The sequence below is a fragment of the Hippoglossus hippoglossus genome, chromosome 7 (assembly GCF_009819705.1).
Source record: "Hippoglossus hippoglossus isolate fHipHip1 chromosome 7, fHipHip1.pri, whole genome shotgun sequence".
NCBI classification, from domain to species: domain Eukaryota; kingdom Metazoa; phylum Chordata; class Actinopteri; order Pleuronectiformes; family Pleuronectidae; genus Hippoglossus; species Hippoglossus hippoglossus.
In genome coordinates, this window is record NC_047157.1 from 13,871,261 (window position 1) to 13,896,310 (window position 25,050).

Genomic DNA, 25,050 nt, shown 5'->3' on the forward strand with positions numbered 1-25,050 from the left:
TGCCTGTTCTGTCTTCCTCAAAGTTTTCGTTAAAATTCAAACTCTCAAAGTCTAAATCTCCATCAGGGAACAATGGAACAGACGAATCTGCAACAACACCATCATTTGATCATTACTCATTTGTAAATGGGTAACATAAATAAAAACCAAAACGACGATACTAAAAGGTTTTCTTACTGAGAATGCATCACTTAGTAGATGGAAAGATCTTGCTCCATCTTCGCAAATAACAAATAAACACATTTGTTTATTAAAACCAGGAGTTATAACAACACAAATGTTAATGCATTGCCTCAGATCAGTCTCCTCTCTCTGAAGGAAGAGCGCACCAAGTTACTCTCCTTTGTTGTTGCTGCAAGTGGCTTCCTGTCAGACAGACGCTGCATAGATAGATTACACATTCAAACTCAAACCTTTGTTTAAATATATGATGTTGAATGTCAACATTATTGAGGCTGCCATTAAATATGAAGATATAAAAGTATGTTGCAAAAAAGTTTCTCACTAAAAGTGAAGTAGCAGAAGCGGTGTTTTGTGCTGCTGCAGGAACGTACCTTCAGGAGCTCGTGAAATGTCAGCTTTGATGCGGTTTTGGTTTCAGATGCACTATATGAACTCCTGCAGTCACACACGCAGTTCCTTCTCGATGAAACAGCTCATGTTTATTGGTGTTTTTATGTTGTCATTGTAAAGGAATGGTAACAGTGAAAGTTCTGGTTGTGACTTTTGATTTATTTATTTCTATCAGCTAAAAACTAGTCATACTGAAGATGTCCTGGTTTGTTAACGGTTGTCCTAAGTGGTTTACAGCTCATGGCGAAGGAGGGTAGCGGTGGTTGGCTTCAGGTCAACTTCTACTGGAACAATGATCACTCACCTCAAGAGCCTAAGAGCCAAGAGATAACAGGATTGAAGTGTGTGCTAAATATAAAACTGAACTGATAACATACATGTTTACAGGGTAACACGCTTACTTCCTCCTCAGTGAGATGGAAATCCTCTTTAAAGTTTGAACGGTTGAGCCGAACCTGGAACTACACTGGAATAATTCACGTCCATGGACAACAATCCTGTTTGGTGAAAAGACGACAGTAAGAAAACATGATGGTGTCTGCAGAGTTTCTTCATGTGTGTGATTTAGTTTTTTTCCGCAGTCTCTGACCTGTCGTAGGCGCAGTGCGTCTTCTTTCGGACAGTGGTGTCTTGTTCGTCTCCAATCAGCCAGAGAAACCTGGGGTCACTCCTCAAGCGGACGGCTCTCCAGCCCTGATGGTGACGTAGCTGCAGCCGGCGTTCAGGTCCCCCAGGATCATCACATTCTGGTGTGCATAGGTAAGCAAGGGTGGAAGTTTCAAACACATCAAAACAACTCATACATGTCAAGCTAAGCTGAGGACATGATGATGATAATGATGTGGTTTCACTTACGTCAGTCTTCCACTTCTTGTAAATTCCTGTGAAGACTGTATAGAGTTTATCAATTTCCTTCATGGCAGTTTTTGGACTTGTGTGTTGGCCAATCAGGACAAAGTCCTTCACCACTGCAACAAAACAAAAACACAATACATTTACTGCTTTTGCAGTCTGGGGCTTATCAGAAAGCCTTCCCCGATTTTCATTCAGTTTTAATTCAAATTTCTATTTTGAAATACTGCTTGGCTTTTATGCATCAAATTGTTTTTATCTGGATTAATTGAAGAACCTAGTTCTTTGTCACTTTCTCATCTCGCCATCAGTAGTGGAAGAGAGAGGATGACAACTAAATTGATGAGATCATTTATCCTGCAACCTCTGGAACTATATAGACTGATATTGAACTCCTGAACTGACCCCAGAACCTTACATGTTGAGAATGATTAGAAACCTGGATAAATCCCTATTATCCAGTCAGCATGTCCAAAACCAAGAGAAGAGCCAACCCAGCTTTCTGAAAATATAATGTAATAGGGTGCAATTTCTGGATTCTTACATGTTGTGGGGGAGTGAAAGCGGACGATGAACGGCTCTCTGGAGAAAACATCGGTTTCATTGGTCCCTTCATCCAGTTTAGGATACTGATAAACCTCTTTGACCTTCAACACATTGCTCCTAAGGGTGAAAAAAGAGAAAGAGCAGGAGTGTGATGATGTCATGTTAAACTGAACATTTACAGTATTGTTGGATGAACAGCCCGAGTACCTGTAAATGTAGACATACTGTTCCTTGTAGCTTTTCCTCCCCAGCCTTTCACTTTCCACATAGGAGTATGGGTTGGATTTGTCCAATCTGCTGACAACAACATGAACCATATGAAGTAGAAGTCGCTGCACCAGGTTTTGAATTTCACCCACAAACACTTGTACCTGTTAAGATCTTGAACCAAAGTTTGAATTGCTGCTCCTTTAGAGTCTCGGACCTCCTGAATGAGACACAAGTCGCATCGAGAAAGGATCTGAGGAGTGAAAAAAGTCAATTAAAAAGAAATTTCAGGGGTGCCGTTTTGTTTGGTTGTAGCTGTAGACAAATACAGCAGAGTATACCTTCATTAGAATCCCCATAACCTTCTGGTTGTTTGCCTTTGCTTCACCAAAGCTCTGAATATTAAAAGCGCAGATTTTCAGTGAAGATGTGACATTCAACAGACACAACCCCGCAGCCAGCAGCACAACTCCAGTCCTCATCCTGCAGAGGGTTGTCACTCTGTAAGAAGAAAAGAGAAATTGGCAAGAACTTTGTGTATATGAAATGTGTTACAGGAACTCTCAGCCACATGTATGTTTGCACCACAGCCTCTGACCTTCCAGTTCAGTTTCACCAGGAGACTGAACTCAGTCCAGCAAAGATCCATCTCATCAATGAGCGCTGTTGTTTTAGGGAACATGCAGGTAAACGTGTGTGAAAAGACGGGAGCTGCAGATCTGTGTGGCGGATGTGCTGCGTCAGTGCTTGTTGAGAATAGCACTTCATCTGGAACAGTTTAAAACCTCTGAATACAAAGAACAATAGCTCATCCCACTGAGCTTTTGAGTGTGTTTTTGTCTCTGTTTGAGTGTAATCAGACAATAGATGGTGTCGTGTGTCATTTCTGTGGAATCATATCATTCAGTCAGTTTGGCACAGACATGAGCAGCTGGTAGTTACCACACAGAACCACCACAGACAGAACAGGTGCAGATTGAACTGATATAGGACAGTTCTCCCTCCCTTCCCCCTGATGTATCTGATATTTACTGTGAAAATCATTTTCATTTAGACCTCAGACTATTATTATTATTATGTTACTTTCTATTTGCACTTCAGTACAATTCAGAATAAAATATAATATAAAATTATATAATATTGCATTCAATTGTTAACTAAAGTGACTTTACTTTGGCTAAACATGTGTATCTGTGGCTTTGTATCGTATCTGAGTGTTTGTTATGCATTTTAATCATGGATTATTTGTTTGTTTTTATTGATTGTTGTGTGTTAATCACAGGTTTCTTGTACAGTTACTTCGGATGGTATAATGCACCTGAATTATCCATAGATATGTGTAATTGTATAGAATCGGTCACTTTATTTTATTACAGGTTGCCTTGTAAAAACTGTCTATAGGCACAACAAATGAAAATTAGCTTTATGGTAAACTGGCTTATTTACAGTATGTTTTCTGTTGATTGAACAGCACTGATTATATCAAATAAATAAATAAACTTTGCAAACTCATATTACATATTCAAACTACATATTTTAGAAAAGGACAAGTTATTGTTGTTAGGCATTGTTATAGATAAACACCATGCGGCATTATACAACCCATTACAGTGCTAGGTATACAATCAATCAATAACAAACAATATAACTGTATGATATGCTGTATGAATAGCCTAATGTAACTCTGACAGGGATCATATTGCTGTTCTTTTATTTTTATTATTTTAAGTATATTTTAGATTTTAAAGGTAGTTTTTACTCTGTGGAGTATTGTTACTTTTACTTACGTTAATGAGCCAAATACGTCTTCCAACACTATATATGACATTATAATGAATTACAAACACTTGCTTTGTTCACACTTCATGTGTATTTGAATAGTCTGCACACACACACACACACACACACACAGTACATCATCCACATGTCAACACAACATCAGGTATCTTACACTTTAAGTTTCAAGTTTAAAATAATATGAAATACATATCATACTACATCCAGTACAAAAATCTTGTTCTAAAACAACAGCTATAAAAAAATAACGATATTCCTGAGCAGTGATGTTGTCATATTGGTCTAAAACAGCTTGAATGTTGAGGAGAGGCCATTTCCAGGAGATAGTTTTCGATACGTGTCTCTATGTCTGAATACAGGTCTTCAACTTGCTCTCTGAAAGGAGGATGCCACAGCCACAACATGGCAACCCCCGCCACAGCGAAGAGGAGGAGGAAGAGCACACACACCTTCCACCAGCGGCCACACAGCGTCTAAACAGAGAGGGAGGGAAATATTTGTTCATCATTTAGTTATTATTATGTTATTTTGTTGCATCTACACCAGTGGTAGCAAGGACATATTCCCCTGAATGCAAACACACACACACACACACACACACACACACACGTGCACGTGCACGCACGCACGCACACACACACACACACACACACACACACACACACACCGCTCACCAGTCTCCTGCGGCGGATTGTGAGTTGCCGGAGTTCTTCCCTGCACTGCGACAGTCGGGCCTGGCTGGACTGACACTCCTGCTCCATAGCCTGCAGGTCCGTCTGCAGCTCCTCACACTGCACACACGCACACACACACACACACACACACACCATATGGATGGGAAAAATATGTAGATTATATCTGGCTGCAATCCATTTCCAAGAAATTCACAATGCAGGTGATATTTGGAAATGCACTTTTCTGTAGGATGTAATGTATTTTATATAATTTTATTATTATTATTTGTTGAAAAAAAGACTTCCAAAATGTGCCCCAAATAAAAAAATGTTTTTGTAATTATTAATGTCTCTACACAACAAATTGTACTGAGGACATTATTCATTTGTTGATGCCTCCGGTATACAGTGTACAGTGATGTCACCAGTATACAGTATACTGTGATTTCCCCAGTATGCACTATACTGTGATGTCCTTTACCTCTGTCTCCTTGAGCCGAAGATTCTCCTGAGTGTGACGGAGCTGCTCTTCCATGTGAGAGTCTCTCCTCAGGGCCAGTTGTGGCTCTGCTTCCTCTGATGTCAGACATTCTTGCATCACGGTGTCCTGGCTCTCATTGCCACCATCTAGGAAGCAGAAATCAGTTCAAATCAAAAACATTTCCTCTTAGCAGCATTATAAATGCTGGAGTAGTTTGTCGAGAAATTTGTTAAAGGCTGAGGAGTTTTTTTGCAGATTCAGGACAAACAAACATCGTAGCTCTGAGGCCTGAGTGTCTCACCGCTGAGGTTCTGGATTTCCTCTCTTAAGATATGGTTGTCCTCCTCCAGCCGGCAGATGTTGTACTGTAGGTCCTTGTTCTCTCGTCTTAATGACACCACCTCCTCCTTCAGTTTGGCCTCTCTGGCCCCGGACAGCTGCACAGGACACACACACACACACATATATTTTCAACACCACTGACATTGAAAGTTCTTACCATGCACATTACTACAGTGAACAGTACCTCCACTTGGCTGTGTAGCTGCTGCAGCTGTTCATTACTGAGGTGCTGGTTCTCCCTGAGTTGACCAGAGCTGAGCCTCAGCTCCTCATACAGGCTCTGACACTTCAGCGCCTCTGCCTTCGCTGTGATTAGTGATTCCTGGGGTGATACAAAGAATCGTCAGGTTTCAGCTGCAAAACTGAAACTAAAATAAAACAAATGAGTCAAGAGACATTGATGTTAAGTCGTTCTCCTGTGCCAAATAGAGAGAATGTAGCTGTATTGAATGAGAGGTTTGACCTGCAGTGTCTCAGCCTTGCAGAGTGCATCACTTTTCTCCTGTGTGGCCCTCTGAAGGGCAACCAAGGCCTTCTCCTCATATATCAGTTTCTGCTTCTCCATCTGCACCACCAGCTTCTTCACTCCATCTTTTGGAAACTTCTATAAAGACAAAACATGACTGAGTAACACTATTCGTGACAGCGTGATAGTATAGGAATGGTTGTTTTACAGAAGACTAAATGTTTTAGTTGTTTCAAATAAATAGAGAACAAACAACCCCATTGCTTGATAAAAAACACTCCGTGGTTTCTTCCTTGCAACCGGCAGCTGCTGCTGCTCTTACCTGCAGGCAGACTTGCAGCTGCTCCTCCAGAGCCTTGATCTTGTTTCTCAGCAGGTCTTCACTGCAGCGAGCCTGTGTGTGGGTTAGAGAGGAAATGACTGACTGTCACGCTGTAACCTGCAGATGGGAAATTAATGGTTCATGTACCAAAAACTGTGATAGCGCGCTCTGTCGTAGTCTGCGCTCACTGGTGCGTAAAGGCAGCTTGCGGCATCGGTGAACCTCAGAAAAGATCACAATGTCTGCATATGCACAGGAGTGGAAAAATAGAATATGCTGCCTTATAAAAATAAACCCGAGTGAGAAACAATTTTACAGATGACAAACTAAATTCACCTCCAGATCTTCATTCAACAAAAATGGGAACATTCACACCCCTCTCTCATTCATTATAGCACCTATAGCAGCTTGTGATTGTCACACCCTTCCTGTATTAGACTGACAGCTTGCACTACTCCTATGTAGTTAAGACTCGAGCGGAAGCAGGAAGCTTCAAACCACAAGCTATATAGGCCTTCCTGAGGCAAACACAGGCTGCGTGCACGACTGTGAAAAGAAATGTTCAGTATAATTACAACCAGGCAACAGAAGAGCAATAAATAGCAACACTGTGGCCACATAAAAATGAGAATGATGCGTTTGGTATTTGGAAACCATAAATGTGAAACACTGGGGGGGGGGGTTCCATTTCAAATAAATGGCCTTTGCATACAGAGAGTCTTACCGTCCATATTTTCGTCGAGGAGTTGGTGAGGTTTGACGTGCTCTCCTGGAGCGCTGCCAGCTTCTTCTTCACGGCCTCCTCTCTCCACAGGGCCTCCTGACAGAAAACAGACGGCAGAGGACATCAACAGCGACAAACAAATACTGAGCGTAGCCTAAGGCAGTCAGTACCATCTGCTAATGTCTAAACCTGATGCTCAAAATCTAATTAAGTTAATGATGCTACTCAACAAGGTATCATCTCACATACACAGCGTATGCAGTCAAGGTGATTACAGAAGCTTTAGGACATATGTTTTGCTGATTAACAGCCTCTATAGCAACAAGTGACTGGATAACAGTAAATGGTGAAATGTAGTTTACTTACTTAAATAATGTCAGGTATCTAATTCTACATAACTGCTAACATCAGTTAACACTAGTCTCACTCAGCTACTGGTCAAACCAAACCATGTAATACTGTAGCACTAAATCCCCCGAGTGTGTTTAACTAACAAAGGAAACATTTTATTGCCTCCACCGACGAGGTAATGTTTTTGTCTGCATTTGTTTGTTTGTTTGTTTGTTTGTTTGTTTATTAGTAAGCAGGACAACACAAAAAACGATTTCCATGAAATGTTTTGAAGGGCTGGGGCATGACCCATGGAATAATTCATAAGATAATGGTGTGGATCTTTGTGAGATAGGCAGTTTCCAAACATTTTTATTGAACAATTTGTGGATTTTGATGAAAATAATCAGCCATAATTAGGGGACTGATATTTATGAGGGCTTGCAATTTGGTGCAGATCCAAATAAAAATCCAGATCGAGGGAATTTAAATGTGGTTTCATAAGGCGTCTGTTGGGCCATTCTAGTTGCATATGAATTAAATATACTAAATATTGTAGGAAGAGTTTGTCACTTCATATGTCAAGTTACTCCGTCTCACTTTACAACTAAACAAAAGAGAATGGACTCGGAAAAGATTTGTTTGGTTTACCTGCAAGTACTCTGCTAACCGCTGAATATCCTATAATGTGAGGGATGAGAGACAAGAACAGTTACAGGTAATAGACACTGTGTGTTACAGTTTACACAAACACCACCAATGAATAAAGCAACAGTTAGGAACTCACTGATTCCTTGACGGTGACAAAGCCAGACCTGTGCAGGAGAAAGTATGACATTATAGGACGATAAAACACCGATTTCAACTGTTTTTCATATAAAATGTAAGTTTCAGAGCGATTTACACTAAGTCACACTCACGCTGTCTGCACACCCGCCTCTCGAAGGGATTTGTTTTGTAGAATATTTGTGGTTTGTTGGGAGAATTTCTGCTGGATGTTTTCTCTTTGGATTACTGTTTCGATGATGCTTGTCTTTTGAGCTGTGAGAGAGGAAAGAAGAAGAACAGCCTAATTAGTGTGAGAGCTCAAAAATTATGTGACATGCAATTGACAAGAATTTCACCTTTTGTACTGTTCTCTCTTCTCATCCTGTGCTGGTTTGATTCCTTGATCACAGGTGTTGAGGTAGATGCTTGTATCCTTGGATGGCCTTTATCGTGCCTCATCAGTGTTACCTGCTCTGACCATAAAGAGGCCTGAGGGAATGACAGGAGAGGGAAGAAGATGCAGGTGTATATGATCTATGGAGCAACATGCCTCTGATAATATAAAACTCCAAATGATGTCAGAGGATCTTATATTTACCCATGTGCTGGTGCTTGGACCATCAGTTATGCTGCTGTTTGTCGCTAAAATCCCCTTTTCATGTCCGTTAGAAATAGTTGGGCTATTTGTATTCACTTGATATTTGCTACTTGAACTGTGATGTTTCGTCCAGAACGTCTTTGGTGAACTTTTCGTCCTTGTAGATTTCAGATCACACAGCTCCGGGCTCACTGACCTCCTCCTTAGAAACTCCAGCTGCCTTTTGTCTTTCAGTTCATTTTTGATCAGTTTTGTGTCAAACTCTCTCGTGGGGCTGCGACACGAAGTCACATTGTTGCGCCCTCGAAGGTGTTGGTGCTTCTGTGCTCTGACCTCCACTATTCGGTCGAAGTCTTTCACTGAGGAGAGCTGTGCTGCAGCCAGGGTGTCCATGGCAGCTCCTCTGCCTTGAGCCTTCAATGACAGTATAAGGGAAAAATCATTATGACCATTTGTAATGATTAAATATACAGAATGTAAATGATGTAGTTGAAATCCTACTATTTACTGACGTATGTTTATTGTTATAGATGTGTGAAAAATGTGATTTTCAAAGTTGAAGGGGCTGTATCTGAAGAAACTATTGCTATATAAACATTTGGTGGTATTTCTCAAACCCAGTCCTGTCATTTTAATCTTCAAAACTCTTCTTATTCTGCCTCAACAAAGAAAAAGAAAATTTGTGATCTGCAGGAGCTCCAGGTTGTGCTCCAAGTTTATTTGAGGAGTATGCACCAAATAACGTAAAAGATAAAGTAAATGATGTTTTGTGTAGCTCAGCAATTCTCTGTGACCCATGCTGATCCGTTGTAGTTGAAGCACCTGCAGTAGTAGGTCTAGAAATACTTTTTCCTCCTATTTTTCGCAATAATAGCAGTAGTAAAAGTGTTGGGTTTAGTGGAAAATGCAGTAGTTGCATTGCTGGTGTATTTTCTTTTAGAATGCTGCAGAATATGATATCAAAGACAGACTAGGCCCTGGTAACTGCTAACTGAGGCTGTGGAGGGAAAAAATAGACGATAGTGCAAAGACAACACCGTACTTAATATTCAGAAATGAATCAAGAGCTTACCTACTATGCCATCTCATTCAGTGGCCTTAAACTCTTCATGCGGTGGATGAGAAGTTACCCATTTCCTTACTCGTCTGAAATAATGTCCGGAGGCTTTGTCTGCGTTTCACATGTAGCTGCTTCTGTTGAGCATAATTTTACAGGAAGTGAAGAGAGCCACAGCGTCATATGTTCCTCTATCTCAGCAGCCACTCGTACCAAACTGATGCCACACACGGGTGGGCCCCAAGATTACAGACAGACCCGGTCTTTTCCCCCTGTAGGCAGCCTGGGATGAAACACACCACGTGGGAGACAGAGCTGTGCTGTGTGACTGCAGCATCTTGGATATCTGAATGTTTATAATCATGACAGCACTGTCATTCCTCATTGGAGTGTGTTAATGACTTAGATCTAATGAAGGCATACATGACGACTGTTATACAAAGGCGGGAGACTGTAGAGAAATAGACACAATGGAACATTATAACTAGAGAAGTAGTTGAACAGAGAAGGGCCTAACGTTTGAAGGCTCTTAGCCAAAGTGTTTAGAAGACACACAAGCAGTAAAATCTTATTCCCGTGTGTTTATGCAGATTAATAATAACACAGACCAAACAGACTTTTTATTATTTATTTTTTTTCCTTCAGCTTTTCATTACAAATATGCAAATATAGGATTTAAAAAAATAATTCAGACATATTATATTGTGGGAACTCTTATCAGAGCCAAAGGCTACGCTGCTAAGCTAGTTTTGAGCAGGTTAGCTCAGGACTACCTATTATCTATCTATCTATCTATCTATCTATCTATCTATCTATCTATCTATCTATCTATCTATCTATCTATCTATCTATCTATCTATCTATCTACTATCTATCTAGATTACTCCCGCACTTCAGGACCATAGATCCAAACTTCAGCTTGTGCCAGCAGCGCCCCTCCTGGCATCGATGTTCCTTCACAGCTGTTACACCCGGAAGCTCACCTATACTGCTCTGCGACATTTCACAGGGGATTTCTCGCGTGTCCGCCATCGGCTGTGGCTCCTTGCAGAAGGGCACTGAGAGGGCTGAAACGTCGCTAGCCGGTGGAGGAACAAATCTCTGTCACTTTCGTCCTCAACAACATGCTGTCCCGACTGTGGCGTGTCCTCGTTTCAGGTACGTGTCTCATCGAACCTCTGGGATATGAAGAGACATTATTCAGCGGTTGCTGTCACCAAACAGTCGAGCAGGAGAAGTGAAGGTTTGACAGTGAACGTGAAGGGTAAAGTGAAGGCCGCACGTTGAATGAGAGACATGCTAATGCTAGCTGTGGTAACAATTCAAACTGTAGCTGTTTCTTTTTAAACTTAAAGCAACCCTGCCACCTCCTCTGTTTCTCCAGCAGACAGCACGAGAGCTCAGTCAAGGTTAAATACGCTCACAGTGAATCAGAGAGTAAGAAGAAGCTAAGTTAGCTAACGTTAGCTCTTCAAATGTCACCTCATTGACAGCCAGGGCTGCTCCTCGGGTTATCTGCACTTTATTTCTACAATGAAAATAATCCACAATGGCTTCACAATGCAACTTCAACGTGTGTTTCTATTTCAGATTTATTAATTGTATTGCAATGGCCTCATAATTTAACTATTTCCAGCAGTAATATTGATCTACTCCCAGTTTGTTAGGTACACTTTTAAACGTATGCAATCTACCACACCTGCTTTAAAATGAGTCCTTATAAGTATCCTGATGTTCAGCTTTGGTTGAAACTGATTTGAGGTCACGTCGATTAATCGTGAAAATAATCTCAGCAGATTAAACATTTTCTGTTGAAAATCAAGTGATTCACATAAAACAGTAAAAACATTCCGACAAAGTCTTGATCAAAATAAGGTTTAAATAGGAGAGATTTTAAGATCTAAAAGCAGAGTAAACGTAATGTCCAGTGCAATATATGAATCTGACCTTGATTTTACGTGCAAGTTTCTTACAGATATATTTAATAATAGGATTTCTGTTTGTCAATGATGAAAGTAATCTCAGCAGTTTAAACTTAAATGAAAACTGTTGTTGCCACAATGTATAATTTATTCTATTCTGTCATTCTGTTGTTTGCAGCCAGTTCCCTGAAAAGCAGTGGACCCCTTGGAGCTGGGTATGTCTTGGTCATGATGATGCATTTGAACAGTAATATGTACAATAATATGTGCAAATGCAATGAGGCGTGTTCGTGTGAAAGCTAACAGTGTTGTCCACCACAGACTGATCCAAGCGTCTCGCTCCTTGCACACATCGTCCCAGAGTCTGGCTCCAGTGCCCCCTCTGCCAGAGAAGGGAGGCAAGGTCCGCCATGGCATCATCCCAGAGGAGCTCTTCCAGCTCCTGTACCCCAAAACTGGAGTCACAGGTTTGTGACTCATCGTGCTACAGCAATAGGTTTACATAGCTGACTTTTAGTTCCAAAACAAAGGAAGAAACACTCATAATGTTGGAAATGTAAATACATTTGCTGCTGAGATGTTTGCATGAAATAATGCAAATGATCAGAAGAGGTCACACAACATTGGTGATTTGGAAATGTTTGTGATTTTTAAAACTGGAGAGAAAACACATCTTCTGCAAGAAAAACCGAGTGACCTTTTGTCGACGAAGAACGGAAAAAAAGTCTGGTTCCACTGGGAACAGTGGATATATAAGTTGAGATTTTTTTTTAATATGTTGAATAATTATAACACCCTGCTCCAGGATCAGCACAGATGAACATTAAAGGTCCGGCCGTCCTGTGTCAGAGTCTCTGTCGGAGTCTGCTTCCTCTTCACTCCCCCTTGGACCTGCACTCACACTTTAACAATAAATACCATCACTGATCAAAAGTTATTAGGACACGTACAGGACTGACGTATACTTTGTTTGTTTGATCCGCTCTAGACTTTAAGACACGTGTTTAAACCTGCTACACAACATGAGACGTAACATGACGCGCACAGTCAGGACATCAGGGTTAAAGTGAATGGAACGATCCGGAGTCATGAGCTGACATTATCGATAAATAACTAAATGCATGTTATTAGTTCATGTTTGAAGAGCGACAGAGACGAACACACACACACACACACACACACTCACACTCACACACTCCTGCAGACAGAAGTTCTTCCTGCAGTTTATGACACTCAGTGTTTTAACTTCATTGTAAAATATACCGCATAAGAAGCGACGAACATAACAGGTTTTGTTGAGAGCAATGCTTATGACACTACATCGTGTACACATTGTATATGCAGTCGTCCACTGTATAATTTAATGTTGAATTTTCACATTTGACATAAATGGGATATCACTCTTGTATAACATGACCATGTACTACATGTGGTTGACCCTGTCTCTTCTTTTAACATTAACAGACAGAGCTGTGTTTGTTTTATTGTTGTGTTTTCATACTTTTTATCTCGTGATGTGTTTAAATTACCATTAAAAAGAAGCTGAAGCAGCAACATCATCTCAGTGACTATGGAAAAGAAATATCTAAATTTTGACCTCTGCCACTAGGACCCTACATGCTGGGCACTGGCCTCCTCCTCTACATTCTTTCCAAGGAAATCTACGTCATCAACCATGAGACCTTCGCTGCCGCCTCCATAGGTGCTGTCATCATCTACGGCGTCAAAAAATTTGGTCCAAGTGTTGCAGCTTTTGCTGACAAACTTAATGAGGTAGGCCGGCAGCCATTTGTGGTTTTAGCTTTTTAATTAATTTATTTATAGGATACTAGAAAACAAGATTTCACAAAGTGTGTGGATTCTTATCCCTACTGTCTTTGAATTGTGAGATTGTTACACAAATGTAACTATAATCAAGATACAGTTTTCCAAAAATCATCGATCTACTCTTTAATGATTTACTCTTTGCGAGCACCACTGTAATCCTGATTGTTTCCTTTTTTAGGACAAAGTTGTGAAGGCTCAGGAGGTGAAGACTCTCGCTATGTCCAGCCTGGCTCAGGCCATCGAGGATGAGAAGAAGGAACAGTGGAGAGCAGAGGGAAGATCAATGCTCTTTGATGCTAAGAGGGTGAGCGGCATTGATGTTTGCATTTTCAATTTCCATTTTTATCTGAACCATTCATTATACACTGCTTTGTATTTGCATGAGACATATCACCAACAAGTAATTGCCCTAAAAGCTTCTACTCTGAGTTGTATGTGTTGAAGGGGCATCATTACGTAATCTTTGATTTAGACCTCTGTCAGCAAGTTGAAGTTACAACACTGCCCCCAAGTGGCCAAAGAAACATGTTAAAGGGATAGTTCACCCAAAAATTAATGACATATTTGACAATAGATTTGAATCTGCTCTTTACGTCACTTACATTACAACAAAATATTAACAGCATGTAAAGAGGGCATTGAAACTGCTTGAAATATTGTTGCAACCTCTGTTAGAGTCTGGATATTTCTGTAAAGACTCAATCGACTCCTCTTTTCCATCCAGAACAACGTGGCCATGCTTCTTGAGACCAACTACAGAGAGAGGGTACACATGGCGACCCATGAGGTGAAGAGGCGGTTGGACTACCAGATCGCACTGCAGGGCCTCCACCGCCGTATGGAGCAGGAGCACTTGGTCAACTGGGTGGAGAAGAACGTTATCGGCAGCATCACTGCCCAGCAGGTCAGTCTAGTAGGAAGCGATCATCTCAAAAAACATGTTCTTTTTAATAATCACAGTTCCCTTTTCTGAAATGGTAGGTCGAGCATATACAAACTCAAACCATTGACCTACATATTTTTACCTATTAAAACACAGTATTATTTAAGACACTGGCAGATCATACTGTACTAATCTAAATTGTACACCAGTGTCTCAAATCCCACATTGTACACAGCTTGGAATGGCACCAGATCCTTCGCCTGTGTTCAATAATACCAGATAATATCGCAGGACCTTGTGAGATACAGATGAGTGGTGTTGTACCAATGAGATTAAAACACTCTTCAATACAATACTATTGAAACGACTATTCCAAGTGTTTGTAAGTGATACTTGTAAGTGAAAACATAGAATATGAATTGATTGCTTTATGACATAGTTTCTTGTTTTTCTCACTAAATGGTTAGATTCACATAAACCTTTTTTAAAGACGTTCCGATACCGATTTTAGAATTGGAAATGTCTCTGATGCTGCCAAAAATGCTTTGGAATCAGAATACGTAAATCTATGTACTGATCTGAAACCATGTCTTTGAAGTATACACGTTACACTCAGTTAAAACAAAAAAAAATGTTTCTCTTTAAATCAATTCAGATTTTCGAACTGACCTTTAAACCCCTATTATTCTTACTGTCTTGTACATACGTCTCCAGGTGACAATACAGTGCCTCACATCTGTGTTTTTGTTGTTTTTCAGGAGAAAGCCAGCATCGCTAAATGCATCTCAGACCTGAATGCTCTGGCCAAGGCTGTTCAGGCCAAAGCTACAGTCTAAACTATCCAGTCTTCAGCGAAGGCTTCTCGAATCCCCAACTCCTTGTCCCAAGACGAGACGTTCACTTTTCTTTACGGAATAAACTTATTTCTCATAAGATTGTCTCTGTCAATAGTGTGGGTGTGTACAGTATTTACACGTCAGCTGATGGTAAAATAAATGGTTCTCTTATTCAACTTCAACTGGTCAGTTTGTATTTTTCCACATCAGCTTATTTTCGACTATCTTTGAACAATTTGGTTAAACTTTGCTTAAGTAATTTCCCAGTGACATAAGGTGTGTTGAATATGTAGCATTAACATTTTATAACCATGGTAGATTACACTCGAGTTAGGGTTCTGGACCTTTGATCACATTATGAAACTTTTCTAAACCTTTGGACTCAATGAGCCACAGATTTGCTGCCTCCCTCCAATACCTCAACTACTTGCCCTCGAATGACAAATCAGACCAGCCCTCTGGATCCGTCACTCCTCAATCATTGTTGCACTTTGAACCTTATGCCTTTAAGCAGGAAGTTGAGGATGTTTTCTCAGTTGGCTGTTTGAGAAATAATCTGCCACGAAACGTGTCGTAGAAAATCAGTTGGAAAAGTACGGAACAATGACACTGGAGCAGAGCTGACACGGACAGGTAATTACTGGATTATGAAATAATAGAAATACTAGAGGTAATAACTTAAAAAGTTATATTAATCGCAATGAGTGGCGGATTCTATCTGTTGTTTAGAAGTGTGTTTGCTCTTATGTGGATTGAGTCAAAGCTTTTTAATATTGAAGGTGCGGGGTAAAATCCACACTGGGGTGTGGACTTTTTGTTGAATTGTTTCCTAACCTCATGAAGGATCAGGTAATAACTATAAACGCTGTTTATGTGGATCTGATTCCAGACAGGAGGAAAAGTCAAAATCTTTAAAAAAAATCTAACTGATTTTAAAAACAGTTGTATTAAATTAGCTAACTTAGTTAGTGCTTTATTGTTGCTTCTGTTTACAATAAATTTAGTTTTAAAGCAAACTTATCTTTTGGTGAATAGCAGCCAGTGTTGTCACATGTGACAATCATAAGATAAGAAACATTAAACTGTAGAGTTACATGTAAAAAAACTGAGCTGTCAGTCAGTTTAATATTATCTTGCTGAAGTTTGCTAACATTAGTCACCTTAAATACAGGCTATGCCAGACCAAGTAAGACTAGCAGTTAAATCCTAGTGTTGGTAAAGAAAGAATTCATTTTATTGCTTAAAAATCTTTAAGTTTTAACTTGTAAAAAGAAAAATGTTTTTCGTCTTTAATTCCTTTAATTGAGCTGTCAGAATGAGTGTATTTACCAACCATCTGTTCTGGTTTAATATGAAACAGAACCGCTTATATTTTTCCACTTTATCAGGTTGAGAAACGTTCTGTGCAGGTTGGTGTGGCTTCCAAGAGATTCTGAGCAATCTGAAGATTAAACTCTTCTATAAAAGAGACAGAAGCTGCTTGACAATGTATGGAAACAACGCCCCCTTCTCCTACTCCCCGAGGTCAGTAAAACTTAATATAAACATTCAGTGTCACTGGTGTAATTAATCCACCATGACCACAACATTTAGATCTTTACAACACTCGGAATGCCTCGTTACACACCTGTTGTAGTAGCTGTGCAGCTCATTTGAGACTGGATGATTCATTTCTTCAGATTACTGATTGTTTTATTGATATGCAAGGTGAATTTGCTGCTCTTTCTCTCTCTCTCGATAGATAGATAGATAGATTAAAAAGCCTCTTTTGCTTTCCACATGGACTGTTTACCTGCTCAAACATGATTGGAAACGGATATCAGAAGGGATCCGGCCCAACAGTCTTGTCCCTGGCCTACAGTTTACTATGTCAATGCATAATCTGTATGCAGAGATTACCTTAACCGTCACAACTCAACTTCAACCATTATGTTAAACCTAATTCGAGTACTGATCCTAAAACCAAATCTTAACCCTCAAATTGTTCTGTGAAAAATGTGCTCAATAAGGTCTGATTGTGTCAGTGGTCCTCACTAAGATAGAAGTACACACACACACACACACACACACACACACAAACACAAACCATCAGACAAAATGGGCAAAAATACCCACTCTAATAAACTTAATAACATTCCTGTGCTTATATGTAGTAAATCTCCAAGATGACTTGAAATGTCAATGTCAGATGTAGATAAAACAAATTAACTGTTTTTTTCTCACCATATCATTTATCTACTCGATGATGTTGCTTGAAATTAATGACTATTGCGTCTATTATGAACATGCTCATAAATACCAAAGTAAGGTTCAGTTGAGCTAGATAACAAGAAGATATACTGCGTATGTTGAACTTGCTTCGTTGTGCAAGATCCATGTGCCCCGTCTCTGCAGTTTGATAAGCTTCCTGTTATTGTTCTTCAGGGCGGTTTTACAAGAGGACCTCCCACAACCGAGGCGTTTTTTCCAGCAAGACGACCTGAGGGGTTCTCCACTGCAGGGCAACAGCCTGTCCAGACCCAGTGGAAAATCCATATATAGTATGTTCAGACGAAAAATAAAACACCACACATCCATGTGTCTTTGTTATTGTAACCGATCTGATAACTGAATGAGGAAAAATGGTGTTTTTTAAAACTTGAACCTGTTCTTTATACCAGTGCAGAGAAAAGAGTACTCTGAGACGCTGACCAAGCAAAGGGACAACTTTCATGTCAGAGTGGAGGTAAAGGAGGAATCAACATGGAGACACACAAGTGACAACACAACCTTTAGCTCGCCCACATTCATGACCCTGAACCCTGTCTCCACAGCATCTGTTCACCTGTGAGCTGGACGGCAAGGAGGTCAATAAAGTGGACGACTGCCTGGCCAAGCTGAAGTGGCTGGATACCAAAGGTCGTCTGTGGGGACAGGAGATGATCATGGAGGTTCATGGAGGACATTTAACGCTCAGCGACATCGAGACCAAGGTTGGTGGTGGGGATTCTTAGAAGTCTTTCAAAGACTTGATCTCAAACGCCACATTCTTAGAGTAAGAAGAGTCTTAACAGGTACCCTACGTGGCCAAAAGTATATGGACACAACACTTCTCTGTGAACATAGACATGCTGCTATAAGGACCTCCTCTCTTCTGTAGAGCCGGACTGTGTTCCCTTCCAGTCAGGAAAGCATTTGTGAAGTTACACTCTTGTTGGGCTTCCTTGTTAATGCATTCTCTGTCAGCACAGGTTCTTTAAACAAGTCAACAACGTCTTTTTTTTATCATTAATCTTAACATTGCTGTCACCCCCTTTTTAAGATTTATGTATTTAGATTTAATTATTATTTAGATTGATCTATTTTCTGTTGTTATAACATCCTTTCTTATGAAGTTTTAACTATAGTTTTTGACTACCTTTTACCTTCTACCTTTTGCATTTCAAGTACATTGAGCTGCATTTAATGCTGTGAAAAGTGCACATAAATAAAAGTAACAAGTCGGTTTTGAAAAAGTAGAAAGTACAGATATTTGTTAAAGTGTAGGGAGTAACAATTTCTCATATTCCATTTTGTTCAACATTTGGTGTCAATCTCTATATAATCAATCTGATTTTACAGACAGAGCTGGAGGTGCTGCCTTTGAGCAGCATCACACAAACCAGGGCTATACTGGACAGCTGTGCCTACAACTCTCTGCTGACGATTACCGTGCAGGATCACAGCAAACGCATCCCGCAGGTCTTCATGTTCCAGTGTGACGAGATCACGGTGAGTCAACTTTGGCCTCCTGACCCTCAAGAGAAGGGCGGGGGTGTTAATCCGGTTGCACAATCTCTCAAACCATAAACAGTCAGTCTATGGAACCATAATCAGTATTTCACAACGTGGATGTAGCTGTTTTTATGTTGACGTCATGTAGGTGTGCGATCTAAATCAGGTCTGTTTGACTAGGCGGATCTACTCAAGGCAGATCTGGATAAAGCCGTTCAGAAGAGAGGTGATGACGTGGAACCACGCAGAGACCAATCTGACATCAGGTACACTGGTACACGTCACATGAATAAAGTCTAAACACAGACTCCAAATGTAGAAATGAAAACAGCCACATTCATTCAATGTTTGCTGTTGATGTTTTCAGAAGTAATCTCGAAAATATCATGCGGCAACAAAGTTTTCAGCAGCGACGAAGCCCAGACACCATCCTGCCACCTCTGGAACAACCGCTGACACGGTGGCGCAACAGAGAACCAGGTACATTGTAGAAAATCACTGAAGAGAAACAACATTTTGAGTGCACACCTTCCCCCCTCCCATGAGCCTTCATTTTCAGTTTTGAGATAAGAGCTCAGCGGCTCTGGAACAGGAAATAAAACAGGCTGAGTCAGTAGTTTCCCTCAAATGAAAACTTAAAATGTACTTTCATCATGTTGTTTCATCCCCTGATTTGACCTAATTCTAGTTTTTATTATTGTGATGTGTGGTCTTGCTTAAATTTTTATTCTTTACTTTATTCTTTTATGACAGTGTCTTTATTTGTTTTAATGTAATTTTTTAATGTATTTTTACTTGTGTGTGTGTCTCATATTTGTGAAGCCCTTTGTAACTTTGTATTGAGAAGTGCTACATAAATTGTTATTGTTAGAGTGTAAAAGGGGGGAGGGAGAGCAGCAGCTAAAAGATCCCCGGCGCAGAACAGAGCAGCATCAATGACAGCACACGACACTGGTTTGGTCAGATTCAGTTTGAAAAGGAGGTGCTGGTGTGGAGGTGAGCTTTTGCCGATTGGCTGAATTGAAGTGGATCAACCGAGGGATCAGCGGATGTGGGCTGGTAAAGATATCTGCTGCTGTCAGCGGATGGACCGGATGGACCAGTCTTTGTGACCTGAATGAACTGACCATGTGCTCAATTCAATTCTAACATTTGTGATTTCTTCTTTTAAATTTCCTCAAACATATTGTAAATTGATGGATGTGTTCTGTACAAGATCGCATCAGTGAACTCCAACTCGCAGTGCGGCTAACACTGTCAACACTCTCCTTAGGTGCGGCCATATCAATATTGACTCTTTTTTCTTTATTTCCACTTAGAGAGTATGCCTCCCCCATGGGACTACACTCAAGAAGAAATGCTGCCTCATCCTGATATTTATGACTTACAGAGTAGCCCAGAGGTTTCATCTGAGCAAACAGAAGCGGAGAGGAACACGGTCAGTGCTGCGAGTAACTGCTCTTTAGGAAGTGGATTTAATCTGGAACAAAGTGATTTAATCTGACTGTTATTAAATAGTCATCTGAAGGAAAACATGCTCATATGTGGTAGAAATCCTAAATCTGCTAACCATGATATATTTCTTGCCTTCATTCCTTTTCGACAGGAGACTTTTAACCATGTTCTTGATGATTTGGAGATTTTCCAGGACAAAGTTTCCGGTGCAACAAATTCAACTTCACTGCAAAAGAAAAGCAGAAAATCTAAGAGAACTGGTAATATTCTTTTACAATCTCCCAGGAAGTCATTAGTGGAGACAAACCTCCCACAGGCACAAACAACAGACTGAATGTAAATACAGTGTTGTTGTATTTATCATAAATGTGTATCTCCTGCACAATCAGCTCTCAGTCTGCCGACCAGGGAGGAGTATATCTCCTGTCTCCAGAAAATCAGATATGGATTCAATCTGCTGGTAAACTCTTTGTCAGATCTTCACGTCTCCACAGATAACATATTTCCCATAGGGCTTTGCCCTGCATACATTCCCTGAAGTGTTAAGTGGAACACTCTCTCTTATATGACAGGGTCAACTGGATGGGTCACTGACCAACCCCAGTGCTGCTGACTATGTCCACATCTTCTTCAACAGTTTGGGCATGGTGAGCTCTTTCATCCTGAAGTGTGTTGATACTTTTCTTCACCACAACAGGTCAACCTCTCAGTTGTGACAGTAAACACCTGCTCGGTTTCTCCACAGATCGTTCCTCGGTACCCTGCAGACCTGCTGCCCACCGTGGTCTCGCCCCAGCTGACAGAGGCGGCCCTGCGGCTGATCGGGCAAGAAGTCAACCTGAAGGAGAAACGCCTGTGGATTTCTCTGGGAAATTCCTGGACCGACTCCAGGTAGGGCGGCCTTCACAGTTGCATAAGTCTTTAAATTACACAGCTTGTTACTTTCCCATACACAGCCCTCTGGTGAAAGTACACATAAACCTGACCTGGCCCACGCCCTGACTCTGAGCTGAGAGTGTGTTTGCTGATATGTAAATGTGGGTCAGAGTTAATGCTGCATCCATGGCCTCAAAGTCAAGCGATTGGCAAAAATAAGACAATGAATATGTTAATTAAATTGTTCAATAATTATTGTGTAATACTTTGTCAATTAGTTATTAGCCATTAAAAACATCTGGCAGCTGTTAATGCTCCTGCAGCAGGACACATTAGATTAGATTAGATTCAACTTTATTGTCATTGCACAGAGTACAAGTACTGGGACAACAAAATGCAGTTTAGCATCTAACCAGAAGTGCAAAAAAAAAGCAGTAAAAGTGCAGAGTATGTGCATATGAAAAGTGGAATATGTAAATAAATAAGATATGTACAGTAAGAAATAGATATGGAATATGAACAGTATTGATACAAGACTTGCTTTATCTTTTAATATCTATGGGCTTCACCAAGGGACTGTTTTACCATAACTGGTGGAGACGAGCTGCTGACAATCTGTTTATTAACATTTCTTACTGCAAACTTAATGACTTCATTATTTTATTGATTAACCAAGTTACAACAAACATTCAAAGCTTCATTATAGAAAGGATAAATATCAACCAAAGGAATTGTTTACAACCTGGCAACCCAAGAGTTATGTATAAATGATTAACTTAATAGGCCATCAAGGCAACATGTTGACATTTTTAAGAGATGTCTATTGACTGAAAGTTCGACTGATACTTCTAGAATTTCACTCTGTCAAATATGAAACCACTAGACCTGCCTGTGGTCACCAGACTTAACGATTCCTCCCTCCATGTGTCAGACCCTCTGAGTCAATAAACTGGTGACTTATTTCACCATGTCAGCAAATTACACCCTCATTTATAATAGAGCGCAACAGAGACCGCCCACTTTTAGAACAGCTCTGGTTACGGAAATAAATTTACAATAAATTTACCATAAAACGTTGGATTCACAGTAAAAAAAACATACAGATAAATGGGGAAAAGCCAAATGTACATAATTATTTTAAGATTCCCATTGGGAATCCACAAGCTGGCCCTCACTTACACCACACTCAGTGCCTGACTTGACTTTTCCTCATCTCTAAAAAATTGTGGTTGCTCTGTGGTAGATGTAATGCTGATTGTGGCCGACATGATTTTCTGCAGTTGTGGTGAACATTTCCATGGTAACAGAGAGCTCAACCAATCAAAGACATTTATATCACACCTAAGGATTGGAGGAAATAGTCTGGCTCTTAACTGCCCTGTAAAACCGCAAAATTGTCATTTTTACATTTTTGCGCACACTTAAGATAGAAACCCTCGAACCAGTGTTTTACCCCAAATGTCTAACTACTCCTTTAATTTCACATTCTACGTTAGAAAGACTGATGTCCCACTTTAGAGTTCCGCTGACAGTTTCCTGACCTCCTGTCTCCTCGCAGGTCCAGAGGGCCTCATGATAATACTCCACCTTATATCCCAGAGTTCTATGATGGCTGGCAACCAGTTGGCCCCTCACGCATACCCCCCCCGTTCCATTACCACAACAGTCAAGTGAGCAGGAGCAGCAGCCAGCGAATCCCACCTGACCGACCAATTTCTCCAAAGTAAATATGGCTGTATGATTGTTTGCGGACATTTCCTCAATCGGTACTCAGTGAGGTTAATTGTGGTCATCTGCCTCGCTGCTGTTTCAGCTTCAGCGAGTCACCTCTGACCATGCGGGCCGTTTACAACTTCACCGCCAGAAACAACCGAGAGCTGAGTATCATGAAGGGTGACATGGTTCAGGTGAGATGAAAATAATGGTAACGGTAACTTTCTTTTATCATCGCGATCATTGGAAATAGAAACCAGTTTGTCAAAAAAAAAAAAAGTTTGTTTCATCAGGAAAATATAATCCAATTGTCCTGAATTTGATTTAGAATTAAAATGGTTCAAACATGCTCAGTGTCAACAAATCCCAAAGTCAGCAGCACTGGAGCTGGATTTTGATTTTCCACTGACAAAGTCTGTCATAGGATGGTTAAAAACAAGAATACCATAACTTGAATGACTGAAATGTCACGCACCTCTTCTATGGAATACAACAATAGAGAGGGGAGAGGGGAAGCGGGGGACACACCCTTATAAGGAGGGGTCCCCCCAGAAGTGGACGTAGGGATACAGGACTTCACAGGACTGACATTCCACATTAACACTGGACGTCTGAAAGTAGGGGCGTAATAACAAAGAATTTGTGTAATTATAACGATGAAATGAAATCAATTAAAATGCACATTTCTTTGACACAATACTGCTGTATTATTGGCATTGTTACACACATCAAGTCTTGATAGTATCTTAACATGTGTAAATATTTACATACTGTACTAATAAAGTACACTATTCTGGATAGAGTCTGCCTTCTATTCAAATTTTTTTTTTTGAAACAGGTGATTCAGAAATCCAAGCAATGGTGGCTTGTTCGTAACGACCGTAATGAGCAAGGAAACGTTCCTATGAATGTTTTGGAGCCAATGAGGAGCGCCAGGGAAGATGTACTGGTGAGCTAAGTTACAGGTGAAACCGTTGGTAAACCTACGAAACATATTTGAGAAATAAAATGTTCTTTACTTCTCTCACACACACACACACACACACACACACACACACACACACACACACACACACACACACACACACACACACACACACACACACACACACACACACACACACACACACACAGCAGGAGACTCGTGGCCCAGGGATTATGGACATGACCTCGTCGCCTGCAGAGGTGAGAGCCTGGCTTCAGTACAAAGGCTTCTCCAAGATGTGAGTGACCTGATCCGACCGTCAGTTTAAAGATGTCTGAACTGTAAATGAGGCTTGTTGTATGGGATGATAATGAGAGATACTCTGTGTTTTGTCACTTTGACATGAACAGCACTGTGACCAGCCTCGGGGTGCTCACCGGTAAACTGCTGCTGGGGATGACCAAGGACAACATAAGGACCGTTTGTCCAGAGGACGGAGGCAGGGTCTTCTTCCAGCTTCAGGCCATTAAGTCGGCCATAGCGGTAGGTGCTGTGTCATATGATACGACCACTCACACACGTCCGACCACGGCACATCAGTCACGTTCCTTTCTGTTCCCGACAGCTCGCCAGTGAACCGTCAGGACCATACAACGGCCGCTACTAACGTCCCACCACACTGCTCCTTCATTTTCTTTTCTCCTGATTTCATCCGCAGATCAACGTCTGGTCAATCATCAACATTTGTAATTTTATGTCATAAATTATGTCTGGACGGCTGTTTTCATTATGAATGACACTGCATCAAATCCTTATTTCTGTCATGCAAACAAAAGTACTTTTAGTGAATTCAATTTTCATGTATGTGTTATAACATGTAGGACACGCTGCAATTATTCATTAATTATTTAGTTATTTTTTTTGCTCACTATGTACTTTTACTCATCGACAATTTTCCATATGATGAAAATAAACTGTAATTTCACATTAAAGTGCCATCAAACACTTCCATCAGATTCTTGTCTTCATAAGCACATTTTTTTTACAATAATGTTTCTTAAGCTGTAATTTATTTTTGACAGATCATGATGGATATTAAAAAATCATGTGATTTAAGACTAAT

General features: G+C 40.5%; 4 protein-coding genes across 9 annotated transcripts; 2 read left to right on the top strand and 2 right to left on the bottom strand.

Moving 5' to 3' along the window:
• Positions 1-176: 176 nt before the first annotated feature.
• Positions 177-10,803, bottom strand: dnase1l1l (deoxyribonuclease I-like 1-like). Its single transcript, XM_034589529.1, is given in 14 exon segments — positions 177-312; positions 555-864; positions 866-886; positions 975-1,010; positions 1,012-1,045; positions 1,047-1,070; positions 1,163-1,271; positions 1,274-1,319; positions 1,429-1,541; positions 1,970-2,088; positions 2,179-2,265; positions 2,343-2,431; positions 2,520-2,679; positions 10,721-10,803. Coding segments are annotated over 12 exon segments (879 nt in total). The 5' UTR covers positions 2,661-2,679; positions 10,721-10,803; the 3' UTR covers positions 177-312; positions 555-804.
• Positions 4,030-9,910, bottom strand: LOC117764070 (TRAF3-interacting JNK-activating modulator). Of its 2 annotated transcripts, none has more exons than XM_034589525.1 (14): positions 9,757-9,910; positions 8,681-9,094; positions 8,439-8,571; positions 8,235-8,355; positions 8,102-8,129; positions 7,966-7,995; positions 6,985-7,080; positions 6,261-6,332; positions 5,936-6,076; positions 5,657-5,794; positions 5,432-5,567; positions 5,131-5,276; positions 4,650-4,766; positions 4,030-4,448 (listed from the first exon to the last, which is right to left on the bottom strand). In XM_034589525.1, exons 2-14 carry the CDS (start codon positions 9,071-9,073, stop codon positions 4,248-4,250), a joined length of 1,752 nt encoding a protein of 583 aa, XP_034445416.1. In that variant the 5' UTR covers positions 9,074-9,094; positions 9,757-9,910; the 3' UTR covers positions 4,030-4,247. The 2 variants fall into 2 exon arrangements, with proteins under 2 accessions (XP_034445416.1, XP_034445415.1); XM_034589524.1 differs by having other exon boundaries at positions 9,753-9,908.
• On the top strand, positions 10,739-15,387 carry atp5pb (ATP synthase peripheral stalk-membrane subunit b). The gene is made up of 7 exons (XM_034589530.1): positions 10,739-10,895; positions 11,838-11,874; positions 11,981-12,126; positions 13,269-13,432; positions 13,665-13,790; positions 14,211-14,390; positions 15,128-15,387. Exons 1-7 carry the CDS (start codon positions 10,862-10,864, stop codon positions 15,203-15,205), a joined length of 765 nt encoding a protein of 254 aa, XP_034445421.1. The 5' UTR covers positions 10,739-10,861; the 3' UTR covers positions 15,206-15,387.
• A 327-nt stretch (positions 15,388-15,714) lies between these two features.
• On the top strand, positions 15,715-25,043 carry eps8l3b (EPS8-like 3b). Of its 5 annotated transcripts, none has more exons than XM_034591210.1 (19): positions 15,715-15,838; positions 16,615-16,729; positions 17,630-17,745; positions 17,866-17,930; positions 18,019-18,177; positions 18,806-18,955; positions 19,139-19,224; positions 19,326-19,438; positions 20,278-20,396; positions 20,565-20,673; positions 20,797-20,873; positions 20,986-21,060; positions 21,159-21,304; positions 22,848-23,012; positions 23,097-23,196; positions 23,841-23,951; positions 24,137-24,225; positions 24,338-24,470; positions 24,553-24,751. In XM_034591210.1, the coding sequence occupies exons 2-19, from the start codon at positions 16,692-16,694 to the stop codon at positions 24,592-24,594; spliced, it is 1,893 nt and encodes a 630-aa protein (XP_034447101.1). In that variant the 5' UTR covers positions 15,715-15,838; positions 16,615-16,691; the 3' UTR covers positions 24,595-24,751. The 5 variants fall into 5 exon arrangements, with proteins under 5 accessions (XP_034447101.1, XP_034447100.1, XP_034447103.1 ...); XM_034591209.1 differs by having other exon boundaries at positions 15,719-15,838; positions 16,594-16,729; positions 24,553-25,043; XM_034591212.1 differs by having other exon boundaries at positions 15,719-15,838; positions 16,594-16,729; positions 23,103-23,196.
• The last annotated feature ends 7 nt before the right edge of the window (positions 25,044-25,050 follow it).